Source organism: Oncorhynchus mykiss, chromosome 19, assembly GCF_013265735.2.
Source record: "Oncorhynchus mykiss isolate Arlee chromosome 19, USDA_OmykA_1.1, whole genome shotgun sequence".
Classification (NCBI taxonomy): domain Eukaryota; kingdom Metazoa; phylum Chordata; class Actinopteri; order Salmoniformes; family Salmonidae; genus Oncorhynchus; species Oncorhynchus mykiss.
In genome coordinates this window covers 27,509,578-27,524,357 of record NC_048583.1, presented here as the reverse complement: position 1 = coordinate 27,524,357, position 14,780 = coordinate 27,509,578, and the positions used below count along the sequence as shown (strand labels likewise).

Here is a 14,780-nt window from a genome sequence, read left to right as displayed (position 1 = left end):
GCGCATTAGTTCCTGAATTGTTGCAGACGAAGCGTCGGTAGTGGTGGGGTCCGTGCTATCTGGGATTCCTTGGGACGTGCATTTGTATTTATTTCATTTTTTACCTTTATTTAACTAGGCATGTCAGTTAAGAACACATTCTTATTTACAATGACGGCCTACCCCGAACAAACCCAAACGACGCTGGGCCAATTGTGCGACACGCCCTATGGGATTCCCAATCACGGCCGATGAATCTCTTTTAGCCTAATTCAATAGGATCTCTGTGAGCCTAGTCGTAAAGATTTGTCATTTAACTTTTAAAATGTATTACCTTTTTATAGAGGCACAAACACAACTAATCTCTTCAAAGGGCTCCTTTACTAGGCTATCCACGCACGTTTAAACATCGTTTAAACAAAACACCAAAAGGTGACATTTGGCCACTGCCATTAGTCCAGAATTTATGCGTCCACTGCTGTGTCCGAGTGAGTCTCTGTGCATCTCTGCCTTGGTAAAATGTCAGTGTTCTTGTCGAACCACATCGCATTTTGGAGCGTATGGTTGCAGCCTGGTCTCATAGACTAGACGTAGCATAGTACAAATGAGTATGATATGTTACATTTGGGATTTACATAAAACAGATGGTTACTTAATTAAGGCAAAAACCAAATTGTTGCGGTGGATGGGTGGGAGTATAACGAAGATCTAGCATCCCAAAGGTTGCCCGTTTTAATCTCATCACGAACAACTTTAGCATTTTAGCTAATTAGCAACTTTTCAACTACTTACTGCCTTTAAACTACTTTGCAACTACTTAGCATCCCAGCTAGCAGAGTGAATCTGGGCCGATTCCGTCTGAGAGTCGGGGCACTTGGCTGAGAGTCAGACTCGGCCGAGGTAATGTGGCCCGAGTCTGGGCCGTCTTAGGCAGTATTACTTATGGCTAGGATGCGGAGATTGAGCTTGGGCAAATTCCGGTGTGAGTTATCTGGCCCAAATGTATTACTTGGGGCTCGGGCCAATTCCGGTGTGAGTTATCTGGCCCAAATGTATTACTTGGGTCTCAGGCCGATTGGGGCTACTCTCTGGCAGAAGATTACACAGTCTGCTTTATATAATTAACATTTCATTATTTATTTATTTTTCCATATTTTCTAAGTGTTTCTGTGATCAAAAAATACAATTAACATTTAAATAAAATTATTTAATAGTCATGTTTAAGTTGTATTTTGATACTTTGTGCAAGGCAATTGATAAGCATTAAAAACTTTGTGGATGGAGCCTCCCGAGTGGCACAGTGGACACTCGGGAGACACCGCATCACAGTGCAAACTGCATTGCTACAGATGCTAGTTCGATACCCGTGCCGGCCGCGACCGGGAGACCCATGAGGCAATGCACAATTGGCCCAGCATCGTCCGAGTTAGGGGAGGGTTTGGCCGGCCGGCATGTCCTTGTCCCATCAGGTGTAGTGACTCTTGTGGCGGGCCAGGCGCATGCATGCTGACACAGTCACCAGGTGTATGGTGTTTCCTCCGAGATCATTTTTTTGGGGGGGTGGATGTGTATAATTTGTATGCATAAAATGTGTAATAGTAATATTTTGAATTACTAAATCGGGTCATTTTGTATAAATGTATTTAAATTTGAATCGTGCCACTTCTGTGGGATTCTGGTAAGATGCCGGCAAAGTTGGCTGAATTCCGGTAGACGGAAATGGCCCGATGTACTTGGGCTGATTCTGGGCAGTCATTCATTTTGAATGTTCAGTTCCGGCCCCCCGGAAGAGTGCCGCTTCTTGGCCAATTCCTCATTGCTAGTATATCAGTATTGCTTCTGTCCCTCTCCTCGCCCCTACCTGGGCTGGAACCAGGGACCCTCTGTACACATCAACAACTGACACCCACAAAGTATTGTTACCTATCGCTCCACAAAAGCCTAGTAGCGAGCACCCTGCAAACTAGCTAGCCATTTCACACTGGTTACGCTAGCTGGGATGTTAGTGAACCCTTCCCCTAATCCTAACTTTAAGCTTGTTAGCTAACCCTTCCCCTAACCTTAACCCTAAACCTTTTAGCAAACCGTTCCCATAACCCTAACCTTAAAGCCCTTTAACCTAACTCATAAACTTAAATGTAACCCTAACCCCTAGCCTATGTATGTAAGTAACCATTAGTTTCTCGGATTTACGTACAGAATAATACGAAATACATTGGGCCAGGTTGCAGCCGTACCACACGTTTTCAAATCCTTTCGCCCTCTGACACACAGTAATGATAAATAATGGTGTAACAGCCTACAGTTTTCTTGACATTTTGTTTTTATTATTGTGACAGGCTCACTATTTATTTTGGCGGGACGCCTTACCGGACCGTACCGCCTTACCTTCACCCATGGGGTTAGTGAGGTTTACGGTAGGGACGTCCCAAATATCCCGGATAGCACTGTTGAAGTAGTGGGGGCGGGCCGTTACTAACCAGTGCACGGCGCAGGAGTTCTGGCAACAGCTACAGCGGAGGATTGGAGCATAGGAAAACTGCCAGCGAAATAACAACAGAGAAAGATAGCTCTCGGAATACAGTGAGTAATGCATGTTTTACCCAAACACTGCATTTGCCTTAGCAAATTAGACATTTTATGCGTGCCTTTTGCATTTTTATGGCATAATATGGTGCCTCTTATCCATTCAGTGATTATATTTCGTTTACAGTGACAGCCCTCTACTCCGAGAGGCCTGCAGAGGGGGCCCGGCTCCTTGGATAGCAACTGTAACATTGCAGGGTTTTGTTTCTTTACACCTAATACAAATAGGGCAAATGTATTCTTCTCTGAGCATGCTATACATGATCAATTTACTGCGTATAAATACCGAATAAATTAATATATTTTGTGAACCTTATATAGAGTGAGATTGCGCACCGTTCTGTAAAGGCCTAGAATAGAATAGGATTTAGAGACGAGAATAAAATTGACTCCTCCCACGGTAGTGTCTGTGGTGTTTATGGTTGCTTGTAATTGGGCTTTTATTACAGTAGAATAGTCATGATTGTGTTATAAACCCAGGTGTTTAATAACCCTTTTACATACAGCCCTCTATAAAACAGTTAACAGAGGTGGAGTAGGCCTACTGTCCGTAATAGGCTACAATTAGCCTACCTAATTGTGCTGCCACCTGGGATTTTGACAGATAGGCAGGCTAGTGCTATTCAATGCACGCTCCTCGGAGGTGCAAGTATTGTATATCGCTATGCAATCATTTATAATGTTTCTGAGAGCAAGGGCAGGAATGGGAAAAGAGCTAGGCCATTCTCCTCTGCCGGCACAGACTGATCATTCATTAATATGAATAAATTATACTCCCATAATTTAAACGTCATACAAATATGTACAGTGTAAGTCTAACCTTTCTACATGCAACTCGTTACGTTGGCTAATGCCTTTTGTTTTTCATTTCCAAAAAGGTGATGATACTAGTCTATGTTATTTATTTTGATCAGATCATACATATGTCAAACACATGGCCATTTCCTCTGCACGTATCCACAGATCCTGGGTCAGGTGATAGCCACGAGAAGAAAAAAAAATCTGATTGGTTATTATCAGTGTCATCAGTGCTAGTGATTTCTCCGTGGTAATAAGAGCGATTGTTGTTAATGCATTTAAGATGTTGCTGTCTGTCTGTGCTGCTAGGAAATCAAGTACTAGGAAATTCTGTCTTAACTGAGAGGATTATTGTGACAACAGAAGATTAAATGTTAAAAATAAATCACTCCTGCAAACATCAAACCAGCCCAGACGGTATAGTGTTCACTTTAACATTAGGCATACATTAGTTTCTATTTACATTCATGTTTTGTAGTGAAACAAATACATACCTGTAGTCAAGGCTGTAGTGTAGACCATGTCAGAGCAAAATTTGGAACAAAGCCCTCATTGCTGATGTTTTGTGACCCTGTGAGGAACCCTCATGGTCTCTTGTCTAACAAAGTATGAATTCCTTGAATTCTTTACAATAGATCCCTGAAGTCCTTCTATTTTGAACCACAAAAGTCCTTTTATGTTTTGCAGCACTGCTATGGGTATGCTATGGAGTTTTCTCAAATGCAGCCCAGTTTAACATCTTTGCCATGTTTTTTTGTTTGGCAGTGAATGTCAAATTGGGATGTCTTTTTCTTCATGTAATAAAGTGTGGCAGTGAATGTCAAATTGGGATGTCTTTTTCTTCATGTATAAAGTGTGGCAGTGAATGTCTAATTCTTGTGATGTATTTTCTTTCCTTGGGTATAGAAGATGGCAGTGAATGTGCACGCCACGTCTGTGTCCTGTGACACCCTGAGCAGACATGACATGCTGGCCTGGCTCAACGATTCCCTACACCTCACCTACACCAAGATAGAACAGCTCTGCTCGGGTAGGTCTCCATTCCTGACTTGTGATTGCGTTGTGCCTCCAAAGTTCTCTATTTTCGGGTTCCTTATCTCCACCTAGAGAACATACGAGTCGTTCTATCGTCTCCAAAATAATGTAAATGAATGGGTCCTTTCCCTATCCCTTTGGGAAAATCTGGTTGAAATGACATCATTACACTGGTTATAGTTTGGTTATAATCATGGCATCCTTTCAACCAGTTTTACCTGCTGGGATGGACCTCAAGTCCTCACCAAACCCATTCAAATAATGAGTGGAGATGAGATTTGAATTGTGTTGTCTTATACCAGTATGCACTTTTTCTCCTTTTGTTTACCTTCTAGGTGCAGCGTACTGTCAGTTCATGGACATGCTGTTCCCAGGCTGTGTCCTGCTAAAGAAGGTTAAGTTCCAGGCCAAGTTGGAACATGAGTTCATACACAACTTCAAAGTTCTCCAGGCTGCCTTCAAGAGGATGGGAGTCGACAAAGTCAGACTATTGTCTATTTGTCTTCATCTATAAAACATTACAAATCAGAACGTATTCATACCCCTTGACTTTTCCCACATTTTGTTGTGTTACAGCCTGAATTTAAAATTGATAACATTTTGATTTTGTGTCACTGGCCTACACAGAATTCCCCGTAATGTCAAAGTGGAATTATGTTTTTAGAAATTTTTACAAATGAAATGTCTTGAGTGAATAAGTCTTCAACCCCTTTGTTATGGCAAACCTAAATAAGTTCAGGAGTAAAAATTTGCTTAACAAGTCACATAATAATTTGCATGGACTTACTCTCTGTCTGCAATAATAGTGTTTAACATGATTTTCGAGTGACTATCTCATCTCTGTACTCCACACATTCAATTATCTGTAAAGTCTCTCAGTCAAGCTATGAATTTCAAACACAAATTAAACCATAAAGTCCAGGGAGGTTTTCCAATGCCTTGCAAAGAAGGGCACATATCAGTAGATGGGTAAAAATATATATATATCCCTTTGAGCATGGTAAAGATATGAATTACCCTTTGGAAGGTGTATCTATACACCCAGTCACTACAAAGATAAAGGCGTCCTTCTTAACTCAGTTGCCAGAGAGGAAGAAAACTGCTCAGGCGTTTCACCATGAGGCCAATGGTGACTTTAAAACCGAGTTTAAATGCTGTGATAGGAGAAAACTCAGGATGGATCAATAACATTGCAGTTACTTCACAATAAAATAAGGAAGCCTGTACAGAATACAAATATTCCAAAACATGCAAGTGAAATGTAGCAAAGAAATTAACTTTATATTCTGAATTCAAAGCTATTTTGGGGGCAAGTTATGTTTGGGGCATATCCAACACAACACATCACTGAGTTCCACTCGTATTTCCAAGCAGGTGGTGGCTGCATCATGTTATGGGTATGCTTGTCATTGGCAAGGACTGGGAAGTGTTTTTTAGGATAAAAATAAACAGAATAGAACTAATCACAGGCAAAATCCTAGAGGAAAACAAGTCTCAGTTTGCTTTCCAACAGACACTGGGAGACAAATGCACCTTTCAGCAGGACAATAACCTTAAACACAAGGCCAAATTTACACTAGAGTTGCTTACCAAGACAACATTCAATGTTCCTGAGTGGAACATGGGGTATTGTGTGTAGATGGGTGAAAAATGCATCTATTTAGGGCTCTAGTCAACCTGTAAAGCTGAAGTGTTACAGTTTCCACAATAGAACTGTAAAGGTCATTTCCGATTTAGCCGACATATGCAGCAGTTACCGTGAATACAGTCTCCGCTAAAAGTGGGAACATTGCCTTTAAATTTCAGTTACGCTGTAAAGCTGAACATCCGCGATGCAGACTCAATAGAGCCCTTAATCCATTTTGAAGTCAGGCTGTAACACAACCAAATGTGGAATAAGTCAAGGGGTATGAATACTTTATGAAGGAACGTATCATCATAACAAAAATGATTTGTGTCTGAAACAGTGGTTTATCGTACCCATTTTCCCTTGATTCATTCCTTTGTGACTTCAGCCAGCCTCTAGATTTTCATCTCTCAAAAAGCTTTCAAATGTTTATTCTCATTCCTACAGATAATTCCTGTCGAGAAGCTCGTAAAAGGAAAGTTCCAGGACAACTTTGAGTTCGTGCAGTGGTTCAAGAAGTTCTTCGACGCCAACTATGATGGGAAGGAGTACGACCCTCTACAAGCCAGACAGGGGCAAGACATGGCTCCCGCCCCCAATCCAGGTGATCACTTTTCCCACAGACCAAAGAGAACTCATGGTCCTCCAGGTAACCCCAAAACAATGGTTATATCTCTTCTGAATGGGATTGGCTCGCTGATTGAGCTTTGGATGGCTCAAAACACGCACAGCGCTCTGCAAGCAACTGGTCTGTTTGTGCATGTTCCACTGGATGAGATCTCTGGGATGGTCATTTCACAGGCTAGCGTTTTAGAAACAGCCAAGGAAAGGTAGCGCTGGGAGTCAGTGTCGGTATTCTTGTGATCTTCACAGTACCCTTTGAACACTAATACATTCTTTTCCAATTTATAAATAAAATTGTTCCAGTTATTCTATATTGAGCGAATTGATAATAACCCCTCTTTGGGACCCTTTGTACTAACAGAGATGTTTTAAGCCATGAACTTAGACATGCAATGTGTAAAAACAGCTTTTTTTGTGCATCGTCTTTTGGTATTAAGGTTGAAAATAAATCAGCATCGGTTCCTACCGACACTACTGGCGCAACATTTTGCTATGCTTACAACATGGGTTCTCGTTGAAACACTATAGCAGTAGTATCCATGGCTTTGATCGCATGGGGTGACAAACAACGAGCATTTGTTTACTATGTTTGCTAGTATTTACTACTATTTCTACTACTTTTAGTTTACAAATATTAGTTGAATAGTATTTTGTTGACATTTTCTGTGAGTATGGCTGGGTTTCAATCCAAGGCGCATTTACAGAGCAGAGCACTAGAGAGCCCTCAATGTGCCCTTTAAAGGCCTTCTCCCCCGAAGTTTGCGTAGATCGCGTTCACTGTAAATTACCTTTAAGAGTCTGTTTATAGTGCGCTGCTCAATAACGCGCATTGGATTGAATCCAGGCCTAAATTTTCTAACAGTAAACCTGCACTGCAACACTAAGGACTCCAATCAGTACTCGGTACGCAATCAGTACCACGGAAGTTCAGCGTTGCAGCCTGGTTGAAATTTAAAGGCAATGCTTCTGCGTTTAGCGGAGACTGCATTCACGGTAAACTGCATATGCTCCAGATGTCGGCTCAATCGGAAATGACCTTTACATTTCTACCGCACAATCGGTAACGCTTCAGCTTTACAAAACGAATAGAGCCCTAACACCATCTGATCATTCCAGGCCCTCAGAGGATGTCGCCCACAGTGCCCAAGATAATGCCCGCGCCCCAGAGGGTGCTGAACACCACCGTGCATGTGAGGAAGACCCCGGCTCTGGCGCGGAACGGGGGCAGCGACGGGGAACTCATGGAGCTGAATCAACAGGTAGAGTCCCAGGGAGGGTAAGGAGGCCTTACTCTACATTGGAGAAGTAAACTCTTGGGCCATACTAATGTGGTATTGACAGTATTCAATACGAATGACGGTATCCTGTGTTAGTTTCACCTCCGTTATCAGGTTTTATTTACTGCAAGTAGAGTCATGCTTAGCCCTGAGACTAGGCTGTAGGCTACATCCATGCTCTGGTCTTTGTAATGTGAAGTGTGAGTGTAAGTTCACACTAGAGTTTGTATCCTAATTTTTGACTCAGTTGTGACTTACACAAAAAATAGGAGAATAAAAAGGTATATTTCATGCATATTAGGAAACAAAATGTAAGTTTAGGTCAAGTATAGTAAGCATGTAACTAACATAAGTTTGTAGTACTCAGTGAGTATTTGGAAAGTGTTCAGACCCCTTGACTTTTTTTCACATTTTGTTACGTTACAGCCTTATTCTAAAATGGATTAAATTGTTTTTTCCCCCTCATCAATCTACACACAATACCCCATAATGACAAAGAAAAAACATGTTTTTAGAATTTTTGCAAATTTATTACAAATAAAAAACAGAAATACCTTATGCGTGTCAGAGCAAAACCCAAGCCATGAGGTCAAAGGAATTGACCGTAGAGCTCCGAGACAGGATTGTGTCGAGGCACAGATTTGAGGAGGGGCACCAAAACATTTCTGCAGCATTGAAGGTCCCCAAGGACACAGTGGCCGCCTCCATTCTTAAATGGAAGAAGTTTGGAACAACTTAAGTCTCTTGCTAGAGCTGGCCGCCCGGCCAAACTGACCAATCGGGGGAGAAGGACCTTGGTCAGCGAGGTGAACCCAATCGAACATCTCTGGAGAGACCTGAAAATAGCTGTGCAGCGATGCTCCCCATCCAACCTGACAGAGCTTGAGAGGATCTGCAGAGAAGAACTGGAGAAACTCCCCAAATACAGGTGTGCCAAGCTTGTAGGCTCATATCCAAGAAGACTTGAGGCTGTAATCGCTACCAAAGGTGCTTCAACAAAGTACTGAGTAAAGGGTCTGAATACTTATGTAAATCTGATATTTCAGTTTTTTTTATTCAGTTTTCTTTATCATTATAGGGTATTGTGTGTAGATTGATGAGGGGGGAAAAAAACAATTTAATACATTTTACAATAAGGCTTTTACGTAACAAATTGTGGAAAAATGTCACGGGGTCTGAACACTTTCCGAAGGCACTGTACATCGACCTGTTTTTTTCCCCATGTGTTTGACACAAGCTTTTCTTGTCTGTGTAGTTGATGGAGCTGAAGTTGACAGTGGACGGACTAGAGAAGGAAAGAGATTTCTACTTCAGTAAGCTGAGAGACATTGAGCTGATCTGTCAAGAACACGAGAGTGACACCAACCCTCACCTCTCCAGGATCATGGACATTCTCTACGCCACAGAGGTACCCGTCACAACCCAGACATATACAGCATAATTCATTGTGTTCATATACCTGTACATCATTGGTCACAACACTGAAACTGAATAAAGAATAGGCTTCTTTTTTTTAACTAGAGATGCTACAATATTCTACGTGTAGCCCTGAGCTATCCTTAATTGGATCTATCCCCTCTCATGTATCAAATATTAGGGGTTGTGGGTTATCATCAACATACACTGTAAATCTGATGATATCTGTGTTTTGTGTTTCAGGATGGCTTTGCTGCACCAGATGATGACGAGATTGATGAACAGGCCCACTTGGACCAGGATGAATACTGAGCCTGTTATACCTTCTGTCCATATCCCCCCTCTCCCTCGTCTAAACTCTCCATCCATATTCACCCTCTCTCTGCCTCTCTCCTTTGTCCCTCTCTCTGTTTCTCTCTCTCTCTCTCTCTCTGTCTCTCTCTCTCTCTCTCTCTCTCCTTTGTCCTTCTTTTTGCACACTATAAATACCTCTATCCTGTCCCTGTTCTCTCTCTCTTTTCCTCTCTTCCTCTCTCTTCATATTTATATATGTTTGTCTCCCCCCTTCCCCTGGGCTATCTACTGTACATACACCTCTACTTCTCAGTGTCCTAAGCTACTCCTCCCTCCCCCCTCCCCAATGACACAGTAGAGGCAACAATAACAGAACATATCCTAGTCGTTCCAGCATGGCACATAGTATAACACAGAGAAATGAACAAAACCAATGTGATATTAATGGGGATGTTAGGCCTACACAATTCATTCAGAGTTGTAAATATGATTTTTTATTTAATTTAAAGGAATGGTTTTGAAATGAGGTAGTTGTCAGAATGCATTTGTTAGTTTGTTTTTTGGTTTGACTCGTGCTTTTTTGAAACCTCATTTTGGGTTTGTTCCAGAGTATAGAAAGCACCTTGTGCATGTTACTGTATGACAGGTTACCCATTACCACAAGAGTCATACTTAGACTCTAACAAAATGGTCTATGACAACAAATTGTATTTCATTTGTCAATACTTTCTTATTTACTGATTTGATTTAACAAATAGTCGAACAATTGATGCAAAATGTATGAATATTAAACAATGCTGTCATTTGTGCTGATGGCAGTGAAATAGCTTAAGAAGCTTTTTCCTTTAGTTGATGGCATGTGGTAACATCAAGGGAAAACACATAAAAAGTGATCATTTAGGGCATAGGATATGATCAATGCTCTTTGACTGTACTCATTCTTGATTAGCTGTATCTGAGCATGAGGATGTTATAAATTGACAGTGAATAATGGGCAATATATTTGTCAACTATTTTATGTGTAGATTTTGTCTTCAGTCAGAAGTGTCTGGTTTAAATGCCATGGTATTTATTATGTATAGTGAGTTTGAACTTCATTTGGTATTAACAATACCTGAGGTACTATGTAGGCTGACATTATGGCAGTAAAATATTTTTTTACATTTAACTGTAAAAATGTGTTCTTTGAAGCTGGAATCCGTAATGGTGAAACTGACACGTCTGTTTGCGATATATACAAAAATGCCAAAAAGAAGTTACTTCAAACAACGAACACTGTTTTTTTTTTCTCCACGATGCTGGATGCTCCTCCCTTTCATAAATAAAACAATAACAAACGTGCTGGAGGAGAACAGTGGTGCTGTTTTCCCATATGCGGATTTCAGCTTTAAAAGAGCCCGAAAAAAAATGATTTACTTTGATTTGATCATATCACGTTTCTGCTGCTGATTTTGCTATGTTTGTACTTTTGGTTTGCTATAATATATTGCTCAGCTGTAGTCTTAGGAATTGCAGGTTGAGTTTAGTGAACAGTGAAGTCAGAGTTACGTCCCAAATGGCACCCTATTTCGTGTATGCTGTGCACTACTGGTCAAAAGCACTGCGCCATATAGGGAATAGGGTGCCATTTGGGACACACAGAGTTAGTTAGGGGTCTATGACCAGTTCAAAATGATGCTGGTCGTCATGAGCATCATAAGGAATATAAGTCATTTCCCCTGTACTACTGCCTTTACAATGCAAATAGCCATCTGCAATAGAAATTGACCTGCATTCTCTCTCGAGCGTTGACTGCATACCATTGTTTGCATAACTCTCATCTCTTTGAGTTTTAGTAACTAAATAAACGTTTGTGAAATAAGCTGTTCTAATATTATTGTTTATTTCTGTTTAGCTACAAGATTGTGTGCACAGAAAACCGTAGAAGGGCGGGGCCCCACTTGGCCCCCTATGGCAGTGAATCCCAACCTTTTTTGGTTTCTGTACCACCAACTGGATTTTGCTCTGCCCGGAGTACCCCTGAAGTACCCCCTCATTTGCATTTTACCAGTAGGCCTATGGCAAAGTACCCTCAGCATTTCTAGTACCCCTAGTTGGGAACCACTGCACTATGGGCCCGACTGTCAATGATAGGGGCGGCAGGGTAGCCTAGTGGCCGTCATTGAAAATAAGAATTTGTTCTTAACTGACTTGCCTGGTTAAATAAAGGTTAAAACATTTTTTTTTTTAAATAGGGCCCAGAAAAGACAATGGATTTCCATTCAACGACTGTAGAGGGCAGTATTGTTCCACACAATGTGTTGCAGTGGTAAAATGAATTGTATTGTTATATTTATTTCGTAGATCAGTCAGAAACATCCATGTAGAAAGAACATGGATCTACAATTTCGGATATGAATGTCGAACCACCGTACTACTCACACCAATACAGGCAATGCTTGAAATATAACACAACAGCGGCAACGTCTTATATGGTACAGGCGATAGTGCCCCCATCCGGGGGATTAGCTCAAATGGTAGAGCGCTCGCTTAGCATGCGAGAGGTAGCGGGATCGATGCCCGCATCCTCCAAAGTTTTGATGTTTTCGACAGAAGTCAATGTAAGTGCGCTTATTATGAGTTTATTCTCTTAATGTAAATAACATAAAATATCTAAATCAACCTTTAGAACTGAGAGATTGTAAACCTACGAAACGTTTTTATCAATAGGTCCTTTCTTTTGATGGTGTGGTGGGTTAGGCCTACAGACAATACACATATCAGTAAATAGACTACATATTTAATAGATTTAATCAACTTCTTAATTCAATACAATATTGTCAATTCAAATAATTATGTTTGCAATAAAATAAAGCTAAGATCATTGGAAGTGAATTGGACATAGATATGTTCATGGCAGCTAGTGTAATATTCTGTGGCCAGTAAATTAAAACTATGTGTTACAACTAAACTACAGTATCATGTCAACTCTATAACTTTTGGAAGTAGGCCTAAATACACATCAACACACACAAATTGGCTGCAGAGCATAGGACTAGTGAAGGAAGTCAAGCATTTTTCCAGTAGCCATAAGGGACTGCACAGCGCTGTGTTTGCCTATCAAGGCACACCAAATAATGCCCTCCACTGAAATCATAGTAGGTTATACATACATAGGTCTATGTGTAGCAGATTTGGGTTAAAATACTATATAAAATCTATAAAATACTACCTAGAGCAACAGATGGGTGGGATTTATAGTTTGACTATTTTATTGGTCCTTGAAGACAAGCAAAGCATTTATAAATTATTTTAAATAGTATTTGAACCCGGGTCTGGTGTGTAGGGCTGAAACCTAACTGCCTATTGATATCGTAGACCTTTACAGACAAGAACACCCTCTCAGACATCAAGTGGAGTCTCAATGAGCTGCATTGTACAATGTTTGCTTATCAAGGTACACCAAAAAAAATGTACTCCACTGAAGACAAAGTAGGCACTGCATTTAAAACATGGTAGGCTATACATACGTCTGGCTATGAAGGACACAACCCTCTCTCTCAGACACCCATTAGTTTCTTGGCCATGTATCCAGGCATGCTGTAGATGAAGAGGCCCAGGACGAGCACCAGCAGCAGGGCCACCACTAACTTGATCGTGAGCCAGAAGTACTGGTTGCAGATGAGGTTTTTGATGGCTTTGAAAGGCATGAGGAACCATAGGAAGGCTGTGTCTGGACGGCTGGAGGAGAGAAAATACGGTTGCTTGGTTACCGCTTGACTGCAGTAAAGTTCATGACAGTAGAATAGTTTGTGGTACAGTGGGTTATAACGCATTGTAAGACCTGACATAAGCATGTATGACACCTTAATGTCTTATAATAATCTAATGAAGATCCTGAATAAATATAAGACATTTTTAGTTGAAATGTTGATACATAATATTGATGCATAATTTCTTACTAAGGTATATTTGAAAACACTTGAGATTGTATTGGATTCTGATGTATTGGATTCAAATGTATGGAGTGACAAAGAAAACAGGATCAGTTATTGTCCTTGCCAGTTTCTTCACAAACAACAGAGCATACATAATGTACTACTTGCTGCACGCTGTTGAACAAAGACATTCAAATACACATTCATGTAAACAGCCGAAGCGCAGTCATTCCATGCCAAACGAAGGCTAATACAACGTGACTTCAAGCGAGAACAAAATCAGATTTGCAAACCGAACAGTTGATTTTGTACATTGAAGTGTTCCGCTACACCACAATATTAAAAATGTTTTCTACTTTATGTCGTTGAACTGGTCCTTGAAAGGGACGTGTGTATATATAATACATCATCAATCTGATTTCTTATATTATATTTCTACTTGGACGTGGTTTTGTTACTTTCATTTCCGATACATGGTGTGTGTGTGTGTGTGTGCGATTGTCTTGTCACATGGCAAAAACATGTGACTCCACGAGAAGAGGAGACGCTTGTTAGGGAAAACAAGTCCTCGAATTTAGCACTGAGTTGAGAAGTTGTTGAGTCGTCTTTTCTTAAACTATAGTTCACCTTGTTTGCAGTGGCAAGTTAAACAAAACCAAAGTGGGTATTGCAGTCCCACCTTGTCAACTTCTTTCAAGGTAAGGTAACAAATATCTAAATACATGTTAAATCGCTGAACTATCCCGTTTAATAATTTCCACTCCTCAGACACCCATTAGTTTCTTGGCCATGTATCCAGGCATGCTGTAGATGAAGAGGCCCAGGACGAGCACCAGCAGCAGGGCCACCACTAACTTGACCGTGAGCCAGAAGTACTGGTTGCAGGTGAGGTTTTTGATGGCTTTGAAAGGCATGAGGAAACATAGGAAGGCTGTGTCTGGACGGCTGGGGGGGAAATAGGGCTGGTTGGTTAGACCACACTAATGCCTTAAGGCCATCACACAGACAAACAAAGGATTAGCAAATATGACTATAAAATATAGTGCCGGTTTCCTGTGAACATAAAAAAATCCATACAAATTATGGAAAGAATAAAGGGTATTTTAGTAATTTACCTTGCAAAGTATGATGATCCTTGGTCAAATCCGGTACTTGGTCGAAGCAATTTCAGCAATTTCAGTCCGCAATTTGTAAGTATTTTTATCAAAATGCACTGTTACGTTCCGG

At 40.8% G+C, this 14,780-nt stretch overlaps 2 protein-coding genes and 1 non-coding gene across 4 annotated transcripts in view; 2 read left to right on the top strand and 1 right to left on the bottom strand.

Moving 5' to 3' along the window:
- Positions 1–2,230: 2,230 nt before the first annotated feature.
- LOC110497601 (microtubule-associated protein RP/EB family member 3) lies at positions 2,231–11,497 on the top strand. 2 transcript variants are annotated; one of them, XM_021573808.2, is made up of 7 exons: positions 2,231–2,562; positions 4,270–4,393; positions 4,734–4,879; positions 6,473–6,629; positions 7,766–7,908; positions 9,182–9,334; positions 9,586–11,497. In XM_021573808.2, the coding sequence occupies exons 2-7, from the start codon at positions 4,273–4,275 to the stop codon at positions 9,652–9,654; spliced, it is 789 nt and encodes a 262-aa protein (XP_021429483.1). In that variant the 5' UTR covers positions 2,231–2,562; positions 4,270–4,272; the 3' UTR covers positions 9,655–11,497. The 2 variants fall into 2 exon arrangements, with proteins under 2 accessions (XP_021429483.1, XP_021429482.1); XM_021573807.2 differs by having other exon boundaries at positions 6,473–6,674.
- A 637-nt stretch (positions 11,498–12,134) lies between these two features.
- Positions 12,135–12,207, top strand: trnaa-agc. The gene has a single exon. It is a non-coding gene; the product is annotated as a tRNA-Ala (tRNA).
- A 61-nt stretch (positions 12,208–12,268) lies between these two features.
- The window catches only part of LOC110498696 (otoferlin), a 55,092-nt gene continuing 52,580 nt past the window's right edge, over positions 12,269–14,780 (bottom strand). The window contains exon 41 of the mRNA XM_036953813.1: positions 12,269–13,356. Coding sequence (XP_036809708.1) covers positions 13,176–13,356 — 181 coding nt within the window. The 3' untranslated portion in view covers positions 12,269–13,175. The remainder of the gene's footprint in view (positions 13,357–14,780) is intronic.